The sequence below is a fragment of the Rhinatrema bivittatum genome, chromosome 8 (genome assembly GCF_901001135.1).
Source record: "Rhinatrema bivittatum chromosome 8, aRhiBiv1.1, whole genome shotgun sequence".
In the NCBI taxonomy this organism is placed as follows: domain Eukaryota; kingdom Metazoa; phylum Chordata; class Amphibia; order Gymnophiona; family Rhinatrematidae; genus Rhinatrema; species Rhinatrema bivittatum.
This window is the reverse complement of record NC_042622.1, coordinates 186,261,922-186,283,060: the sequence shown is the minus strand read 5'-3', so window position 1 is coordinate 186,283,060 and position 21,139 is coordinate 186,261,922. Positions and strand designations below refer to the sequence as shown.

The following is a 21,139-nucleotide window of genomic DNA, read 5'->3' as shown; positions in this document are numbered from 1 at the left end:
ACCCAAATTTCCCAATCCCACTGATCCACTACCCTACCGGCAGAGTTCCCCGCCCTACCCTTCACAACCTTCCTGCCCATCGTAAGTCCCTTCTCCCCATCCTCATTTCCCCACTTACACAATTCTTGGGACTCTCAACCTTATCCTTAATTCTCTTCAACGCCCAGTCACTCTCCAAAAAAACCATAATCCTTAACGACTTCTTGATTGATTGTAAGCCGGAAATCTGCGCTGTCACAGAGACCTGGCTCAAGGACTCCGACATTGTCCTCCTCAACCAGCTCCCCATTCTAACTTATGACATTTTCATCATTCCGAGACCCAAGAAACAAGGCGGAGGCCTCCTCCTAGCAGTTAAAAAGCACATAAAACTCAAACCTGTCAACATTGAACCCCCTCCCAGATTGGAGATCGGGCTATACAAATCCCACGAGCTACAGGTTTGCCTTGTCTATGCTTCCCCCGGCTTTCTAGAATCCAACGCGCCCCCCCTCATCGAATTCATTATGGACAACATCAACATTGATGCCCCGCCATCATTTTAGGAGACTTTAATCTCCATGTAGACGCCTCTCCCTGGTCATCGTCATGCGAAGCATTCCTCAGCTCCCTAGACGCCATTGGATACAATCAAATCATCTCGTCCCCTACTCATAAAGCCGGGCATACCCTAGATCTCCTGTTCATTATTTCCTGTTTCCGCTCCACTAACACGCCCTCATGTACTCCTGTTCCCTGGTCGGACCACTCCCTTATCAAAACCATCCTCTCCATAAAGACACCCTCCCTGGACCTTCCTGCCTCCAACACCTCCATTACATTCAGAAAATCCTGCCCCAGTGAGGATCTCATCTCAGCCTTCTCTGGATCCCTGTCAAAACTTGATTGTACGAATCTGGATGCTGCGATCGAATCCTGGAACAACCTCACCCTCAATATTGCAAATGAACTACGCCCGATAATCAGACGCGATCTGAACCCTGCTTCCAAAAACCCAAACCCTTGGTATACCGCTGACTTAAAACAAATGAAAAATGATCGCAGACAAAAGGAAAGAGCTTGGCGCAAAGACCCCTCCCCACTAAAAGTTTCCTCTTTCAAATCTGCCCTTCATCGCTACAGAGTCTCCACCCTCAATACTAAACGTGAATTCTACTCCAAGAAAATTCATGACTACCTTTACAACCCGAAAGCCCTCTTTTCCTATGTCACCAATCTCACCAAGTCTGCCCTTCCCATCATTCCTGACAATGAAGCCAGTAGTAAATGTGAAGAATTGGCTCTCTTCTTTCAAAATAAAATAGCAAACTTCCTCCTCGGACTCACCCCGATCCCCACCTTCCTGTCCTGGGCACACGCTCGATAGCCTCTACGCTCGACTCCATCGACCCCACCTCACCCATCGAAATTGCTTCCATCCTCAAAAAGATGAAACCTGCAACCTACCCCTCAGACACTGTCCCCACCAAAGCCCTCCTTACCATACCTGACACTTTAGCTAAACCAATAGCAGACATCATTAACTGCTCCCTCTCCTCAGGCATAGTCCCTGACTCTCTCAAGCATGCAGTAGTCAAACCCCTGCTCAAAAAACCCTCTTTAGACCCTAAGGACCCAGCCAATTTTCGTCCTATTTCCAACCTCCCTTTCATCTCAAAAATCATGGAAAAGGTAGTCAACACCCAACTAACGGACTACCTTGAGAACAACAAGATACTCCACTCCTCTCAATTTGGCTTTCATAGGCATCTTAATATCGAAACCCTCCTTCTCTCCCTCTCTGACTACCTCATCAGAGGCATGGACCAAAGCCACTGCTACATCCTTGCCCTATTAGACATTTCTGCCGCTTTTGATACGATAAGCCACAAACAACTCCTCTCCCGTCTAGCTGATTTTGGCATCTCTGGCTCTGCACTCCAATGGTTCACATCTTATCTTTCTATTAGACAATTCTCCGTCAAAATAGGCAACGCTGAATTCACCCACCACGCACTCTCCCAAGGAGTTTATTTATTAATTTATTTATTTATTTAGTGATTCTTATATATCGTGGCACGTAAAAATATACATCACCTCGGTTTACAGTAAACAATAAATTAGCAACAGGCTTTACAGGAAGTAAACAGATGACAGCAACAGGCTTAACATAAATAACGGAACTCCGGAGTGCCTACTATAACTCCTTTAACTATAAAGAGCAAAGGCATATTCTAATTCAATAACAAAGCTGGAGAGATAAAAGCAATTAACTTGCTACAGGCCTATTCCATTATTTAAAGTCAAGTCACAAATATTTCAAATAGTGATAGCAGGCGTGAAGGGAGAACAGAGAGATTAGCAGAATGAAGTAAACGTAGGGGAGAGAACAGGAACAGGTAGCTGATGAAAAGTAAACAGGAAAACGGTATTTCAGATTAATCGATGATCATTGCGTGAAAGCTTGTCCAAGGCTCTTCCTTCTCATCTACCCTATTCAACATATACCTCACCCCTCTCTGCCAGCTCCTAGCTGATCTCGGCCTCAAATTCTACCTTTATGCTGATGACGTGCAAATCATCATGCCCGTTCAGGATTCCTTAACTAAACTATTGAATTCTGGAAGAACTATCTTGCTTCCATTAACACCCTCCTCTCTAATCTCCACCTCGCTTTAAACACCTCCAAAACGGAACTGCTCCTCATCTCTCAACATATACCCCCCAAACCCGCCCTTGCAAATGATCCAGCCTATAACGCCTTTCCCATGCAGCCTTATGCACGAAACCTCGGGGTTCAGATCGACCAGCAACTGAACCTAAAAACACACATCAAATCAATCCTCAAGGAAGGCTTCTACAAACTGAATGTGATGAAAAAGTTAAAACCATTACTCCATGCCAGTGACTTCCGCACTGTCATTCAAGCCACGCTATCAACAAAAGTCGACTACTGTAACTCCCTTTTCCTAGGCCTCCCCTACTCTTCTTTAAAACCTCTCCAAATGCTGCAAAACGCAGTAGCGAGAACCATTTCCAACGCCCGCAAATATGACCACATCACTCCTAGCCTTAAAGACTTGCACTGGCTCTCGATCCCCTCCCGCATCCTATATAAAACCCTAACCCTGATCCATAAAACCATATACACGCACAACTCTAACTGGCTAGATGAGCCATTCCGCCCCATATGCTCCAACCGACCCACCATAGCCTCCAATAATGGGACCCTTCATGTGCCTTCCCTAAAGAAGGCACACCTTACCTCCACGAGAGACCGAGCCCTCTCCATCGCTGGGCCCTCACACTGGGACTCCTTACCCACCAACCTCCGGCTTGAAACAGGCACCTCCAAATTCAGAGCTAACCTAAAGACTTGGCTCTTCAAACAGGCTTACCCTCAATAACCCCTGCCTCCAGCTCTCCCCTGTCCCACATGCGCTCCAAGCCAGTTTTTAACTGAATCCTTGTACATAGTTTTATTATACTTATACATACATATACACATATATAATTTTGCTTCACAATTTTGTGATTTAAGGGCTCCTATTGTTAAGGGTTCGTATTGGTCTTGATCTCTCTCTTTTCCTTGCTAGTTCTTTGCTCCTATGTAATCCCTCCCATCTTCCTGTTCATTGTATTTTACATACTTTTAGTTCTGCTGTAAACCGATATGATGTCCCCACTAATATTGGTATAGAAAAGTTAACAAATAAATAAATTATTCTCTTCCCCAACACACAAACTTCTGTTTGTTGCCTGACTTTCTGACTACCTATTTAAAACAAAACACATGAACACACTAAATAATATACCCTAGTTTTCTTCTCCCCAGTACTTTTAAGTTTTACAAATTTCTCCAAGCAGTACTTACTGATTCTTTCCAGCCGCCAGCAAGGTGATCCTCTCCTCAGTTCTCCCACTGGCTTTGTTTTTGTTGGGATGTTCTTGCTTATTTTTTTCTTGAAACCTTGCACATCTAGGCCCATGAAACATACAGATCCTTTTCTTAGAAAACCCAAGCTACACTAACCTGTACCTCTGTTAAAGAAGGTGTGCCACATACTCACTGAGAGTTTGTCAAATATAGGAGTACTCATCCGATTGTAAGATTTTGTGATCATTTGGTCTTTGTATATGTTATAACAGACAACAAAAATATTATTGTCAAATTTGTGGGACACATTCAATGATCTTCATCCCCTCTGGCTAAGTAATTCAGCTAGTTCTTTCATCTCCAGGTGGTGTGGAATTAGTAGAAAATGTTTCTTGAGCATTCAGTTTAAATATGATCATTAGTGCACCTCTCAGGTTTGTTTTTCCCGTTTGTAGCTCGGTCTTTTCTTCTACATTGTCAAATCTCATTTTCCTATTCAACAGGTCTGATGGGGGAAGAGGGGGAGACATCTGGGGATATTACAGATGCCTTTTGCAAAAACAGAGAAGGAGGCATCTTACACTCTGCTTAGAATGGCTACCGCTATGGTTTGTGAGCTATAAGCAATTCTTAAATAAATAAATAGTTCCATCAGACACTAGTGAGCCTGATCAGGAAAAGAGAAAAAAAATCTCTAAAATGGACCATTTAAAAATTAGAGCAGTGAAATGCAGAAAATGTATTATATAGTGGATCCAGTTTAACATATTTTGGATATTTTTTCAGGAGACACTGTTTTATAATTTAATTTACATTATGAAAACAACTGTAATTTGCATGAAGTGTAGACTGTTTAAAATGTATGCATTAAAAAATGTTTGTACAAAATCTCTTAGCAGTTTTCCTTCATTGCTTTCACTCGTTCTCTGAACTTGCAGCTCATTCCAGCCAGAGCACAGTTCTTGAGAGGTCATTGGATTGTGCTGCACCTTTTTTTTTTTTTTTTTAAAGATTAATTGATAATGTCTGTTCATTAATTTGTTTTCCATGTTTTATTTTTTTGTCTGATTTTGTCCACAGGATGATTTGAGGAAAGAAGACTTCAGCACCATGAGTGCTCAGCTGCTGTACAAGATGATCAAATCAAAGACAGAGTTTCCCTTGCATAAAGCTATTAAGGTGGAAAGGGAAGATGTTGTCTTTCTGTACCTCATCGAAATGGATGCTCAGGTATGATACGCCATGTGCTCTTACTGGATCAAATGTAAATTGGCTGAATTAATTGCTATATAGGTGCCTGTAAAACTAGACTGACAGCGTTCATAGTTGGTATATGCTGAGCTGTTGTCCAAGAGTTGTGTCTAAGAATTTTGTAGCTCACACAAGGGGAAATAGAGGTATTTGGAGATTTCTAAAGCAGCTTTTTTGACTTGTCGGCATCATTTTTCTAGTAAGGGAAAAATTAAAGGCATTAACAAGAAAAGTCTTGTTAAAGTCTTGCTACAGTATTAGTAAGTGTTTAGCAGTTTATCTCTCATCAATTTCTGCTTCTCTATAGACATTCACTAACACACAAACTTAGTTAAACATCTGGGAGATGCAGAACTAATGGAGCCCACTTGCAGGAACATGTGCATGCATGTCTGAGCATATGCACGGATCAAAAAAAAATATACCCATCAGGATCCCTTTGGACCCCTGTAATGTCCTAAAACTTTTGTGGTGATAGCACACTAAACACACAAGTTTGGGGTTGGAGGGGGGACATGCGGACTCACAATTATGGCAATCTCATAAGCCTTTGTCACTTTAGAAGGGAACAAGGTATAAGCACTGAACAAGGAAGACAGAAGCAGATAATCTGGAACTAGAATTGTGATTAATTATATACATCATTGAGTATATTTTTCCTTTAAAGCTAGGCTTAGATTTTTCCAGGGGCAAAAGGCGAGAAATGCCAGCTAGAGACATGGAGAAGGCACTGCAGATGGTGCTGAAAATGCGGTCTCTGCACTCAGTTCAAGCTCACATATGTTCTAGAATACTAAAGGAAGTGGGGCAATGGAAACTGGAGATATTTCAAAAGACTTTTGGTAGTTTATAGAGTTCAGGAAGAGATCTCTGGAGATCAGAATGTGACTAACATTAGAGCATTATTCAATTGCATTTTAAGAACCAGACGGTAACAATTAAGGCAGGCAGTGGGGAGAAAGTCTTACAGGTTTTACAGCTGAGAAAAAGAAGAATGAGGTCAGACAAAGAAATTCACAGACATGGCAGTGGTGTTCCAAAATACTTGTGTAAAAACAGTTATTAAAAACAAGGGGAATTTCACTGCTGAATCTTTACCTTTTTAATTTATCCTGAAGGATGTATAGATTCTGACCTCGTTGTGTTGGTGATGGTAAGGAAGAAAGTTCTAGTACTCATTACCACTGCTTTAAAGAATCTTTTCAAATGTTTTGGCTACATCAGCTGGAAAGTAGAAGACAAGTCCTGGGGCATCATTTTTATTCTTTTACAATCTTATAAATTAAATCTGGTTTTGCAGCATAAGATTGAAAGAAGCATGTTCCTTATGATAAAGATAGCCCTTTATAAGTTATTACTGGTCAGGGAATTCGTTTCAGTAATAACTTATTATTTACGATAAAATATCTGTGCTTTTTTGTTAGCTTTGCAGTCTATTCCTGCTCTTTACGCTACCAACTCAATTGGAACCATCAGTTGAGCACCATGAGCTTTCATTCACAACCACCGGTTTTTCTTCCCATGTTTTTATATCCCCATCCCAACTCAGCCCAGCCATCGCAATAACATTCCTCAACCAGGGGCCACAAACATCAGCTCCCTCAGGAACTTAACTAATGTAAGCCCTGAATTGGGCCACTAGGTGTCACCATAGAGTAATGACAGAATCCCTTCAACCACCAGCCCCCAGGAGCTATGTACACTGCCTCTGCAGCATTCCCAGCCAAGAAATTGAATCAGACAATACTTGCCACTTGAGCCATAGGCAGGCCCTAAAATTGCATTTTTTTTTTTTAATAATTTTTTTGTTGTCATCATGTAGAATAATACAAACATTGTGTCCAAGAAATAAAGAATCATTAAAGTAACAAAAACCTGAGACAACAAGCATTTTGTGGTTATTTCCCCAACCCCACCCCACCCAACCTCCCTCCAACCCTTCATCAGTTGGCAGAGGCCATAAAACCAGTAATAATAATAGTTATAACCAGAGTCTGAGCATAATTCCAAATATCCATCTCTAAAAGTTTCACTCACCATGGTGCTACATAAGAAAATAAAGGTGGATATTATTCCATATCAAGGCATATAAGGCAGTAAGTTAAAGAAAAAAGACCTATGCAAAGGCCCATGTGCTAAGTCCAACATTGAGCAGATTTTCTCCATTGCAGATAGGGCTCCCCATATCAGGTAAAATTTCTTAAGTGAGTGGCATCCTGCTGTTTCCAAGCTCCGGCAATTTCAATCCAGGCCACTGTGCAAATCTATTGAATCAAAAATTGGGAAGCAGAACTCTCACAATGAGCCGGGCAATTAAGAAGAGCAACTTCTGCTTGTAGCTGAATTGTATCAGAAATCATTTCAGAGATAAGAACCATTACTCGCTACCAAAATGAGGAAATGATGCAGCATTCCCACCATATATGGATAAAAGATCCCACAACAGCACATCCTCTTCAGCAAAGACCACTGAGACTTGCATATATTTTTGTAATTTTTCAGGAGTATAGTACCATCTGTACCACATTTTATAACTATTTTCCACTATTAAAGATGAAATTGAAGATTTGCTAATCCTGATGAAAATAACATTCCATTCCTCCTCTGAAATCTCACAGTTCAGATCCTTTTCCCAAGCCCGAATATGAACCGGTTTGGCTTTCATTTTAGTGTTCAACAGCATGTATATTTTAGATATGGATCCTTTCATGCTACTCACCATGGAACAAAACCCCCTTCAAAAAGAGGTTTTCAAAATCCCAAATGAACTCCCACCTTGATATTCTGCAGGAAATGATAAAGCTGCCGATAGGAGAGGAATTCAAATTGAGGGAGGTGGTTATTGAATTGTAAGGTGTCAAATGAAACAACCCGACCCGCCTCCCCATAGATGTTTGAGGTGTACACCTCCACAAGCTTTCCAAATTTTAAAGGATTGCAGAGGAACACAGGGAGAAAAGGAAATGTTATGAAATAGATGTTTGGAATGGACATACTCCCTTGACCTCACTAATTTAGTTTTCCACGTTTTCCAGCCATTCAGGGTATGACGAGTCATGGATGCCATTTCAGAACATTCTCGCCAGGTACAACTCTGCCGCCAGATAATGGCTGATAAAGGCATATGATTCATCCAAAACTGCTCTATTGTAATCCAGTGCTTAGTACTATGCATAGTGTGCCACTCTATCATAGGGCACAAATGGGCAGCAGCATAAACCACTGGATATTCGGTACACCAAGACCTCCATCATTTTTGGGCTTGTCTAATACATGACTACTAATCCGAGGAGGATGTCTTTTCCATATAGGGATAGGTAAAGTTTGGAACGAATAGAGCAATCTCTGTAAAACATTCATCTTTATAGCTGCTGTTTTCCCTAGCCATGAAAAAGATAGCTGATTTCATTTTTCAAGATCTTGCCAAATCTTCAGATATTTAATTTTACATGATGTCCATTTAAACGGATGTTGTAATCGTAAAGAGATTTCTGCATCTGGACTACAAGATATATTGAGAATTTCTGATTTTTCCCAATTAATCTTAATGCCAGATACCTTACTGAAGTCACTGAATTCTTTTTCTACAGCCATCAAGGATGTATGAGGTTCAGAAAGACTAAACATGATATCGTCAGCAAAGAGAGAAAGTTTGAACATCTGTTTATCCAACCAGAAATGAATGGATGGTTTTGAACTTTTTTTTTTGTAATTAACTCTTTATTCAGATTTTCCAAATTAAAACATATAATGTAAGTAATCACAATGAGAGACATTCATAAATCACAAAAATCCAATGACCAGACATCTCAATATATCTCACACGTGAATCTATAATGTGGGGGTTCCTGACTAACCATAAATAATACATCATTCAAACTATAAAGGGAGTGATTTCTATTTATTCTTATGCAACCGATACTTCTGACATGTTAGAAATCTTACCTAGACTGGTTTTATCCCTTAAGAAATTTTCCAGGTGGGATGGCTCATTAAAGGAAAATTTCTTACCCTGGTAATTGACAAAACATTTTGATGGTTTTGAACTTTAATAGCCATGGGTTCAAGAAAAAGAGCAAATAATAGCGAGGATAATGGGCATCCTTTATGAGTATCTCTTTCAACTGAAAAAAAGCCTGAATACCCCCCATTTACTTTGACACAAGCCCTTGGTTGATCATAAAGTTTGCAGATCCAAGAATGAAAAAAATCACCAAAACCTATTTTCTCTAAGGTATAGAATAAAAAGGGCCAATGCACCTTATCAAATGCTTTTTCAGCATCGATGGAGAGAAAAATAGAATCTATATTGTCTCTATGAGCCACCACAATATGTTCACTAATTTATGGACATTACCCGCAGATATCCTCCCCAGGATAAAACCCACTTGATCCAGGTATACAAGTTGTCCAATGAATTTATTAAGGCTCGCTAATATTTTGGCAAAACTTTTGAGATCAAGATTGATTAAAGAAATAAGCCAATAAGACCCGCAGACTGTAGGATCATGTCCAAGTTTAGCTATGATGGTGATGCCTGCCACATTGGAATTGAAATGTAATGATCATCCATTTCTCAAAAAATTAAATACTTTTTGCAAATGTGCTACAAGGAAAGGTGCGAATTGTTTGTAGACAATCCGTCAGGACCCAGGGGCCTTACCTATTTTAAGGGTCTTAACAGCAAAAAGAATCTCCGGACTAGAGATCTTTTTATCCAACTCATCTCGCATATTCGCTGTCAGTACTGGCAAAGGGATATCATGAAAATAGCTCTCAATCATAACAGGAGAAATGAGAGTGTCTGCCCTATATAGATATCCATGAAACTAAGAAACCTATTTCGAATATCAGAATTGCTAGTAAGAATGGCACCAGATTCATCTTTTTCTTTTCAATATGTGGCCTTGGAGAAAAATTGTCTTTAATTTGTTGGCTAGCAACTTACCAGCTTTTTCTCCCCCTTCAAAATATTCCTGCTTGGTAAATTCCAATATATGCACTAAATGAAATGCCTCAAATCTTTTCAGTTCTTTATGGGCAAAGAAAGCTTAAATAATGTTTTCTTGGAACCATCAGATCGATGTTTCTAAAACAAATACTGAATTTTATGGTGTAAAGCCTGGCAATCTTGTTCCTTCCATTTTTTAAGATAGGATGCCCTTGAGATCACGTACATAAGCCTTATGGGGGAGGAGTCTACAATATCATTCCTAGCCAAGAAATCCTGAATATTGTTGGACAGAATAGTATTGTAATCGTTATCTAGTAGCAATGAGTCATTCAGTCACCAAAATGTTTTCCCCCTTCATAATTATCAAAGGTTAATGTTCACTCAAACCATGGCATGATTGGACCACACTATAGTCTCTATTCCTGCTTAGGTTACCTTATTGAGAATAGACTTGTCCAATTGAAAGTAATCAGTTCTCGAATGAGAATCATGTGAATGAGAATAAAAAGTTAGGAATGAGATGTGGGGAAAAAACGTTCTCCAAACATCAATCAGGTGTCAATCTTGCATAAATTCTTTTAATTTTTCTCTTTGATAGTGGGACACTGAGGAAGATCTCTGAGAGGTATCTAAAGCACGAGATTTAGTCAAATTAAAATCTCCACCAAGAATTAAGGTACCAGACAAGAGGTCAGCAATATTTGATGTAACGTCTTAAAAAACAACCCCTGGTCCTTATTAGGAACGTATATATTTACAAGAGTATATGGAATACCATTAACCGAGAACTTCAGTAACAAGTACCTACCCATGGGATCTGTTATGCATAAATTATAATCAAAAACAAAATCTCTGGAGGGCATTATGCTAACGCCCGTATATTTAGCATTTTTGAAACAAGGAATGAAAAAGCAGTGAGAATACTTAATAGATTTAAGCAGGTTCTCATATGTACTTTTTAGATGGGTCTTCTGGACAAATATATCTGCCCTGAGATTTTCCATTTCCCTGTAAAACAAATTTCATTTGAAAGGAGAATTGAGCCCCTTAACATTAATAGATACTAATCAAAACAAGCCATTAGCAATAATAAACATTGGAAATAAGCAATATAATCCTTTAAAACAATAGATCTAAATACTGAGCGATGTAAGATGGAATAAACACCGATCCAGAGTAATAGGTCCCAATCCAGTAATCACATCCCCAGTTAGCAATGGAAAAGAACAGAGACCATTACAACTTATATTCCTTGTAAATTAGTAATATTAGCAAATAGTTATGGAAACTTATAAGAACACAAATAGAAGGGTTTGAGTATAACCCCAACCCATTATCACCCAAATAAACCCCCTGTTGAGAACAAAACAGATCTGCTGAAACCTCCCTGCTGATCATCCATGCCGTCTCCAGAGAAGAAAGTGTGGTCATCAAGTTGGCGGAACTCTCCCTTACCTAGAAAAAGAAAACTAGAAACAAAGGTGAAAGGCAAGAAAAGAAGACATCAAAATTGCCTGGAGTAAAAAACTAATTGGACATCAATCATGTGAGCATAGAACACGGAGAAACCTCTGGTCTAACAAGTTGTGAAGGATCACAAAAAGCGACAAAGACCCATCAAATAGGAGAGTCAAGTAATATTCTTTGCAGCAAAGTGCCCTTCTGAATTCCTCTTTAGTCTATTGTTGTGAGTGCCTACGTGCTGCCATCTAGGAAGCGTTTCTTTTGTAGAAAGGGCTTTAGCTGGTTTCTGCTATAGTGAGGAACTAACAAATCCTTGATCCTTAATAACAATGGCGGTTTCTGATGCAGAGCGAATCTTGGAGGTCACACCATCACTAGAAAAGGTTAAGCCAAATGGATGTAACCATCTATATTTGTTGTTTATTGATGCAGAAAGCTGTGGCTTCCTGCAATTCTTACCTGTTCTGTAGGGTAACTTGCAATAGTCTATGCTGACCTGTCTCCTGGCCTTCCCAGGCCCATATAAGTTGTCTTCTAGCAGCTACGACCACTCTCTTTCTTTTATTGAAAAATCATGAAAACAGACTATAATGTCTCTAATGCGATTATTATTAGCTACACCCAGCACCCGGTGAACTCTATCCAGTTTGATATCAAGAGAATCAGTCTCACCTTCCGGGTTGGAAATAGCCAGGAGATGCTTATAGAAGCATACAGTCTGCATTCTCTTGTGAGTCCTGAAATCCTTGAAAGCGGAGATTTCCCCTCCTAGCTCGATTCTCCAGATCATACAGGCTTCCTGAAGATGTTTAGTAGCATCTGCCTGAAAGTCCATTCAGTTGTCTAAATCATCCACTCGATGACCCAGACTCACTATTTCCTCTTTAATCTCTTCCATCATCTCCAATAATTCTCTTTTGTAGTCTTTCAGTTCTTTTCTCAAGCTACAGAACCAATCCCTGAATTCTGCGTGAGAAGGGAGGTCTGCCGAGGTATTATTTAGTGTGTCATCAGGTCTCGAGTCCTCTGCAGGGCCGCTAGGGCCATTGTCAACACAGCCTTCCTCATCTTCTGCAGCACTGCTTTTCTGATAGGAGAACTGGCGAAAATCAATGGATTTTCTCTTCGCAGCCATCACACTGTTCCCTGAAGCAGCTTCGCCCGCCTTGGTGAAAAAAAAATGCTTTTAATGCTCCATTTAATCACGAAAAGCTAAGTAGGGAGAGGAGCTCCATGCTCAAGCTTCCATCTCTCTTGATGACATCACTTCCTCCATTGTCTAAAATTGCATTTTTAAGAAAGCTAATGAACAAGAGTTAAGTGTTGTGGACTCAAACAGCTCACAGTCACAGTTACAGCTAGTTCTGTCAGCTTTCTCTTTTCCTTGATGCTGAAAGAATAGTTCTGTAGAAAGCAGAAAGTTGACATAGAAAGTTAACGTCAGCCATAGAAGTAATTCACAGCTGTCTGGGCCTCACAGTGCTTTAACTACTGCATATCAGCTTTCTTAAAATGCATTTTGGGCTTACATTTTAAGTTATTTCTAGGCAATACTTGGCTGGCCAATAATAGCTTATAAAGGGCTAACAGATTGTAGAGTTTTTTTGGTTTTTTTTTTAAAGAGACATTTTAACATGATGTGGGTTCCAGGACCAGTATGGTGACCAGAACACTGCACTTTGTTTTAATGAAACACAGCTCCACTATGTTTTTGTAGTTGCCTAGAAAACTGAATGAACTGGACCACAATGGAGACCTTGCCTTGGACCTTGCTCTTTTCGGAGACTGGAGAGTATCGCAACCACCCTGGTGAATAACAAAGCTGACGTAGACATGGTGGACAAAAAGGGCTGGAGTCTATTGCACAAAGCCATTCAGAGAGGTAAGACTACCAGGCATTTTCAAGGTCAAGAAAACCCTGGCTGTGCTTTGAACCTTATCAGTAGAGGGCCTTCCTTTTTTCCATTAAAGTGTGATTGAAGTTCATGCATTAGATGTTCTACCTCAGGCTTTACTAGTTGAGTCATTTAAGGACACACTTTGAGCATACCAGTACATGTCCAAGTAGTTTCTTGTAAATTCTTTCTTTGTATGTACAGAATTTATTAAAAAAAAACAAACTTTACTTTTCCTTAGCACAGGTTAAGTTAATACATTAGTACAGAAGACCCAAGGCTATAGTTTTCTCAGTGTATTGTATCTCTCAAATCAAAATGTTTTTGATTTTTCTTTAAACCATTATTTACACTAATCTGTATATAAACAGAGCAAAATTGCCCATATTCACAATGGGCAGTGTTTCTAAATTTAGATTACAGCATTCCCAGAATAATTAATAGGAAAATAAATGTCTGAGTGGAATCAGCATTTTTATACCATTTTTCAAATAAAAAAAATTAAAGTGTTTATTTTATACATAAGAAATTGCCATACTGGGTCAGACCAAGGGTCCATCAAGCCCAGCATTCTGTTTCCAGCAGTGGCTAAACCAGACTACAAGTACCTGGCAAGTACCCAAACACTAAGTAGATCCGATGCTAGTAATAGCTACACTTACTACACTAACCACATCCTCTGGCAACAAATTCCAGAGCATAATTGTGCGTTGAGTGAAAAATTATTTTCTCTGATTTGTTTTAAATGTGCTACTTGCTAACTTTTTGGAGTGCCCCCTATTCCTTCTATTATCTGAAAGAGTAAATAACCAATTCAAAACTACCCATTCTAGACCTCTCATGATTTTTAAAGACCTCTAACATATACCCCTTCAGCCATCTCTTCTCTAAGCTGAACAGCCCTAACGTCTTTAGTCTTTCTTCATAGCGGAGCTGTTCCATCCCATTTATCATTTTGATCACCCTTCTCTGTACCTTCTCCAGTGCAACTATATCTTTTTTGAGATGCAGTGATCAGAATTGTACACTGTACTCAAGGTGCGGTCTTACTATAGAGCCGATGGAGAGGCATTATGACATCTTCCGGTTTTTTCACCATCCCCTTCCTAATAATTCCCAACATTCTGTTTGCTTTTTTGACTGCCGCAGCACACTGAGCCAACAATTTCAATGTATTATCCACTCAGGAAAAAGATCTAGGCACAATACACAACATTAAATATATTTCAAATTATACGACATAATCCAATTGTAAAAGTGCTAAAAACAATAATAATATTAAAACTTACATCCTTTCCTCAATCACATTATAATCATTGGACTAATTAACCATCATCCACCTTCCCTTTAATGAGCAATGTATTGTTTTCTTTACTAATACCACGATAAATTCCTAAATCTAATACAGCTGTATTCTGGCTCCTCTGTCATGTCATATGGCTACTCAAAACTAATTCTCATAAGCCTGTTTAAACAACCAAGTTTTAATTATTACTAAATTTGTGTATGTATTCCTGCAATAGTCACCTAATGTGGGCAGAGTGAAGATCAAGAATAGGTGGACTGATCCAAGATTAAATGAATTTGTCACTGAAGCCATTGTATACCTTGTATATGAAGCAAACTGTACTATGGAGTGGAGAAGTAGCCTAATGGTTAGATCAGCAGGTTTTGAACCCGGGACACCAGGGTTCAAAACCTGCTGCTGCCCTGTATGTCTTTGGGCAACTCACTTTACCTTCCATTGCTTCAGGTACAGAAAGGTGAATTTTCAAAGGAGTTATGAATGGAAATGTAACATCTGTTTTAACATCAAAAGCCATTTACCCAGATTAAGTGCACTTGGGTAGAACCTATTGACAATTCAATTGCATATAATAGAATAATTTTCAAAAGCCCACTTAACTGGTAAAGTGCAGTTCTCCTAGGACAAGCAGGATGGTAGTCCTCACTCACAGGCGACATCATCAGATGGAGCCCAGCACAGAAAACTTATGTCAAAGTTTCTGGAACTTTGACAGTGCACACTGAGCATGCCCTAAACTACATGTCCATGCGGGGTCCCTCTTCAGTCTCTTTTTTTTTTGCAGAGCTTTCACCTCGTGATTAAGTGAACTCTTCGGGCTGAGAAAGTCCGAGCCATCGGCATCTGCACCGATGGACACCGAGCCATCAAAGTTGTCAGTTCTGTCGATGCTGCCGGTGGATAGGGGTGCCGGGAACTAGCCCCTCTCAGTCTCTCCCAGGTCGAGGACTTGGGGTTCATCATCAATGACCTTGGCACCGGAGAAATATCGGGTCAAGCACCAAGGGAAGACGTGGAAGCATCAGCACGGTCACCTTCGATGCATGGTGCCGGGGTCGGGAAGGCACCGGCTCATGCCATGATGCCCCAGAAGCAACCCCGTGGCAAGGAGTGGCCACCCTCCATCGATGCTGAGGGCTTGCAATGGTCTCCACTGGTCCTGGTGACAGTTGCCAATCCACCTCAGGGATCCGAGGAAGATCTGGCCACTCCTCTTGCCTCCCTGTCTGTTTTGGCATCAGCAACTTTCGATGAGGATTGGAGTGCAGAGTCCGTGGAGCGGGCGTTATAGGGCATTGACCCGGTAACACCAATGGTGCTGATGCCTGCACTTTCCGTGCTGGAACCACTGCTGGAATGGCTCAGTTTGCTTATTGGTGTTTTATTATTCCAGTTGGCATCAGTTCCCAGGAGACCATAGATGCCAGTCGGGGGAATCAATGCTTCCCCCGACTGATAGGGTGTTCATTGCCTTTTCCTCTGAGGAGGAAGCTCCATTGAGGCCAGCAGGGTCATTGAGGCTTGCAGCCGCCTGTCCAGCTTTTTCAGGGCCGGCACCAGTGCCGCCGGTGCCCTTACCTTTGGACGAAGACAGAGTACCTAGGGCCCCATCCCCTGTGGATTACAGAGAGGATGAGGCTCCCTATGTCCCCTGGGGGGATGACACTGCAAAATCCTCCTCTGAGGACTCGGAGGGTCTCCCCTCAGCGCTGTCTCCTCCAGAAGAACAAAGGAGGTCTCCAGCAGAGGACTTGATCTTTGCAGGTTTTGTGCGGGCGATGGCCAAGGCCATCCCTTTTCAGTTGATGACGGAGGAGGATGCCAGGCACAAGATGCTGGAAATCCTCCAGTTCATGGAGGCTCCTAAAGAGATTGTAGGGGTCCCAGTGCACGGGATCTTTAAGGAGTTGCTGCTGAGGATCTGGGAACACCCTCTCATGGTCAACAATGATTTACCTAAGGGAAGTCTTGCCTAACAAATCTGCTTCATTTTTTGAAGAGGTTAATAAACATGTGGATAAAGGTGAACCGGTAGATGTAGTGTATTTGGATTTTCAAAAGACGTTTGACAAAGTCCCAATTGAGAGGCTTCTAAGAAAACTAAAAAGTCATGGGATAGGAGGCAATGTCCTTTCATGGATTACAAACTGGTTAAAAGACAGGAAACAGACAGTAGGATTAAATGGTCAATTTTGTCAGTGGAAAAGGGTAAACAGTGGAGTGTCTCAGGGATCTGTACTTGGACCGGTGCTTTTCAATATATATATAAATGATCTGGAAAGGAATATGACAAGTGAGGTTATCAAATTTGCTGCTGATACAAAATTATTCAGAGTAGTTAAATCACAAGCGGATTGTGATACATTACAGGAGGATCTTGCAAGACTGGAAGATTGGGCATCCAAATGGCAGATGAAATTTAATGTGGACAAGGGCAAAGTGTTGCATATAGGGAAAAATAACCCTTGCTGTAGTTACACGATGTTAGGTTCCATGTTAGGAACTACCACCAAGGAAAAAGATCTAGGCATCATAGTGGATAATACTTTAAAATCGTCGGCTCAGTGTGCTGCAGCAGTCAAAAAAGCAAACAGAATGTTAGGAATTATTAGGAAGGGAATGGTTAATAAAATGGAAAATGTCATAATGCCTCCATATCACTCCATGGTGAGACCACACCTTGAATACTGTGTACAATTCTGGTCGCCGCATCTCAAAAAATATATAGTTGTGATGGAGAATGTACAGAGAAGTGCAACCGAAATGATAAAGCGGATGGAACAGCTCCCCTATGAGGAAAGCCTGAAGAGGTTAGGGCTGTTCAGCTTGGAGAAGAGACGGCTGAGGGGGGATATGATAGAGATCTTTAAGATCATGAGAGATCTTGAAAGAGTAAATGTGAATTAGTTATTTACACTTTCGAATAATAGAAGGATTAGGGGGCATTCCATGAAGTTAGCAAGTAGCACATTTAAGACTAATCGGAGAAAATTCTTTTTCACTCAACGCACAATAAAGCTCTGGAATTTGTTGCCAGAGGATGTGGTTAGTGCAGTTAGTGTAGCTGGGTTCAAAAAAGGTTTGGATAAGTTCTTGGAGGAGAAGTCCATTAACGGCTGTTAATCAAGTTTACTTAGGGACTAGTCACTGCTATTAATTGCATCAGTAGCATGGGATCTTCTTGGTGTTTGGGTAATTGCCAGGTTCTTGTGGCCTGGTTTGGACTCTGTTGGAAACAGGATACTGGCCTTGGTAGACCCTTGGTCTGACCCAGCATGGCAATTTCTTATGTTCTTATGTACCTCCTGTAAACAGGAAGGTGGATGGGGTTTATGTCATCCAAAAGGCTACCAGATTCGTGAAGCGTCAGCTGTCTGACCAATCGGTAGTGGTCAAATCCTTTCTCAAAAAGGCCAAGCGCTCTCGGGCCCATGCCTTGGCACCCCAGGAAAGGGATCACAGAGGGATGGATGCTCTTGGGAGAAAAGTATTCCAGGGAGTCATGCTCATTGTCTGCATTGCCTCTTTCAGCTCTCTATGAGCCAATACTCGTGCAACCTCTGGAAGCAGGTACTGGAGGCGCGCGCAACCTCTGGAAGCAGGTCCTGGAGGCGGCTGAGTAGCTGCCTCAACAGCAGCAAGACACTTTCTTATCGTTGGTGCATCAGGGCCTGGAGTGTGGAAAACAGGTTCGTTGAACCTACGATGTTTTCGAGACAGCATCAAGAGTCTCCGCAGCAGGAATCGGCGCCCGTACAATGACATGGTTGAGGGTCTCTGATCTCTGACCAGAGGTACAGGAAAGACTCGCTGACTTGCCATGTAAAGGAGAGAGTCCCTTCGGCGATGCGGTGGCCAAGTTATGGGATCACTATGAGACTCTCCAGCAACTCTCTGCCAGCACTTCAGACCCGTCCTCCTCAGCCAGGAGGTCTGCGAGACATGGTCATGGGAAGTCTTTCTACCGCTAGAGGAAGTCCTATCCTCCAGCCCCTCGCTCCCGTTCACGAGGGTGAGCTCCCGTGGCCATATCAGGCAGCAGAGAGCTCTCAAGCCCTAGCCAATGCCCCAGCAACTGGCTCTCAGGGAACGAGTCCAATCTCTGGAGACTAGAGTAGCAGACTTGGAGGAGCTGAGGCAGAAAGAGAGGTACATTGATGAAACCTTCAGGGACTTAGTAGCTAAGTCCCAAATCCATTCTTGCAGCCCCAGTGCTGCCTTGGATCAGAAAGGTCTCCCAGTAGAAGACTATCACTCTGGTGTAGCAGGAAGTGATCCTGTAGCAAGGACCTGCTCTCCAGGTGATGTATTGTCATCTCCACTGAGGACAAGTCTCCCAGGGCTACTGCCCAGGAGGGAAGGGTTAAGTCTGCCATCATAGTTGGGATTCAATTATTAAAAATGTAGATAGCAGGGTGCCTGGTGGATGTGAGGACCACCTGGTAACTTGCCTGCCTGGTGCGAAGGTGGCAGACCTCACGCGTCACGTAGATAGGATTATAGACAGTGCTGGGGAGGAGCCGGTTGTCGTAGTACATGTGGGCACCAACGACATAGGAAAATGTGGGAGAGAGGTTCTGGAAGCCAAATTTAGGATTTTAGGTAGGAAGCTGGAGCCTGAGACTTGTGTAGAGAGGTGAGAGAGCCGCATCACGTGGCTGCCATGGGCGGCGAGCGTAATACTTGGACTACTTTTCTTATTATTAGAACCTCACTGTTGGGATGCCCTAATTCTAATGCACCATTAGTATCCTTTGAAAAACCTCCTGCCGAAACATGCGCTGCTGAGTTACTGTCAGTTATCCCCTTTGTTCGAGTTTAAGAGTGTGAGAAATCAGGGAAGCTAACCAATTTGGCAGTGCAAAAATAATGGGAGATTTCAATTACCCTAATATTGACTAGGTAAATGTAACATCAGGACTTGCTAGAGACATAAATTTCCTGGATGTAATAAATGACTGCTTCATTGTTGTGCTCAGCTCCTGAAGTAGGAGGAGTTAGCAATCTGTTGTAAATCTGTTGCTGGATACTCCTGTTGGGGGAGGAGTCAGCAATCTGTTATGAGTCATTGTGCGGCGTTAGCAATCAGGGACTGGCTCCCATGGAAGGAGGAGTTTAGCAATCTGATATGCTCTGTAGACGGTACTAGCAATCTTGTTATGATATAGACTGCTGAGTTGCAATCTGTACCAGCGGAGTGCTAGAGAGGTACTCAGCTGTAAAGGAATGTAAATAGGTGAATCCTTGGGCCGATAGCAGATGACAGCGCCCCCAGGAGGATATCCTGAGAGGGACCACTGGCTAGGCTTGGGTATGGAGACTGACACAGTTCTTTTATTAGACAGGTTAGTAGAACCACCAGAGGTGGCAGTAGTGAGCTGATATGCCCGGCAGGGCTGAAGTCCCTCAGATACTGGAACTGCGATCCCAGGGTTGCTGAGCTGTAGAGAGACTATAGATAGTGAGTAGACAGAGTATGCTGTATTCATAGCCAGTAGTAGATGACACTCTCACATAGATTCTTAAGGAGGCTCAGTAGCTGGAAAAAGTTAGGCCCTCGAGGAGCAAGTACCTGGTTCCAGGGAAAACTCTGAGAGAGCGATGGTAACTCACAAATGTCTATATCTGCGATAACTTTCAGACTATAGAGAATCTTCAGAGTATTCAGGAACATGGGCCCTTGAGGAGTGAGTACCGGTTCCTATCTGAAATAGAGAAAAGAGAGAGAGGCCCCCGAGGAGCGGGTACCTCTGGTAAGTCCGAGGAGGCAGAGTAGCTTGGACGAATTCATAGCGAGTCCGTATTCTTGTCCTTGCTAACTCAAATCGTAAGCAAAAGTGAAGAACTTTTATGTTGTAAGCGGATGACGTCAATACAGGGGGACGCCTCTTAGGTTCGCGCCCTTGCTGGTACATACTTCGGAGCGAGCGTGAGCGTCCTACGTCATCAGGAACATGGCGGATCCGCAGCGTCGAGCCGGTCCGGGGACGCCGGTGAGAAGCGGCATGGAGACGCCGCGGCCCGGAGGGGGTCGCCACAGAGGTAGAGAGGGTGGAGTGAGGGCGTAGAGCAGCCACGAATGCAACATTCATGGAGCAATTGGTTCAGGAACCAACAAGAGAGGGAGCTATTTTAGATTTAATTCTTAGTGGATCGCAGGATTTAGTGTGAGAGATAACGGTGGTGGGGCCACTTGGCAATAGTGATCATAACATGATCAAATTTAAACTAATAACTGGAAGGGGGACAATAAGTAAATCTACAGCTCGAATGCTAAATTTTCAAAAGGGAAACTTTGATAACATGAGGAAAATAGTTAGAAAAAAACTGAAAGGTGCAGCTGCAAAGGTTAAAGTGTTCAACAGGCATAGACATTGTTTAAAAATACAATCCTAGACGCGCAGTCCAGATGT

At 41.9% G+C, this 21,139-nt stretch overlaps 1 protein-coding gene across 1 annotated transcript in view; it reads left to right on the top strand.

Moving 5' to 3' along the window:
• ANKFY1 (ankyrin repeat and FYVE domain containing 1) overlaps positions 1 to 21,139 on the top strand; it is a 133,512-nt gene that overhangs the window by 49,176 nt on the left and 63,197 nt on the right. The window contains 3 exon segments of the mRNA XM_029612076.1: positions 4,937 to 5,086; positions 13,243 to 13,300; positions 13,303 to 13,407. Of these exon segments, the coding sequence (XP_029467936.1) occupies positions 4,937 to 5,086; positions 13,243 to 13,300; positions 13,303 to 13,407 (313 nt within the window).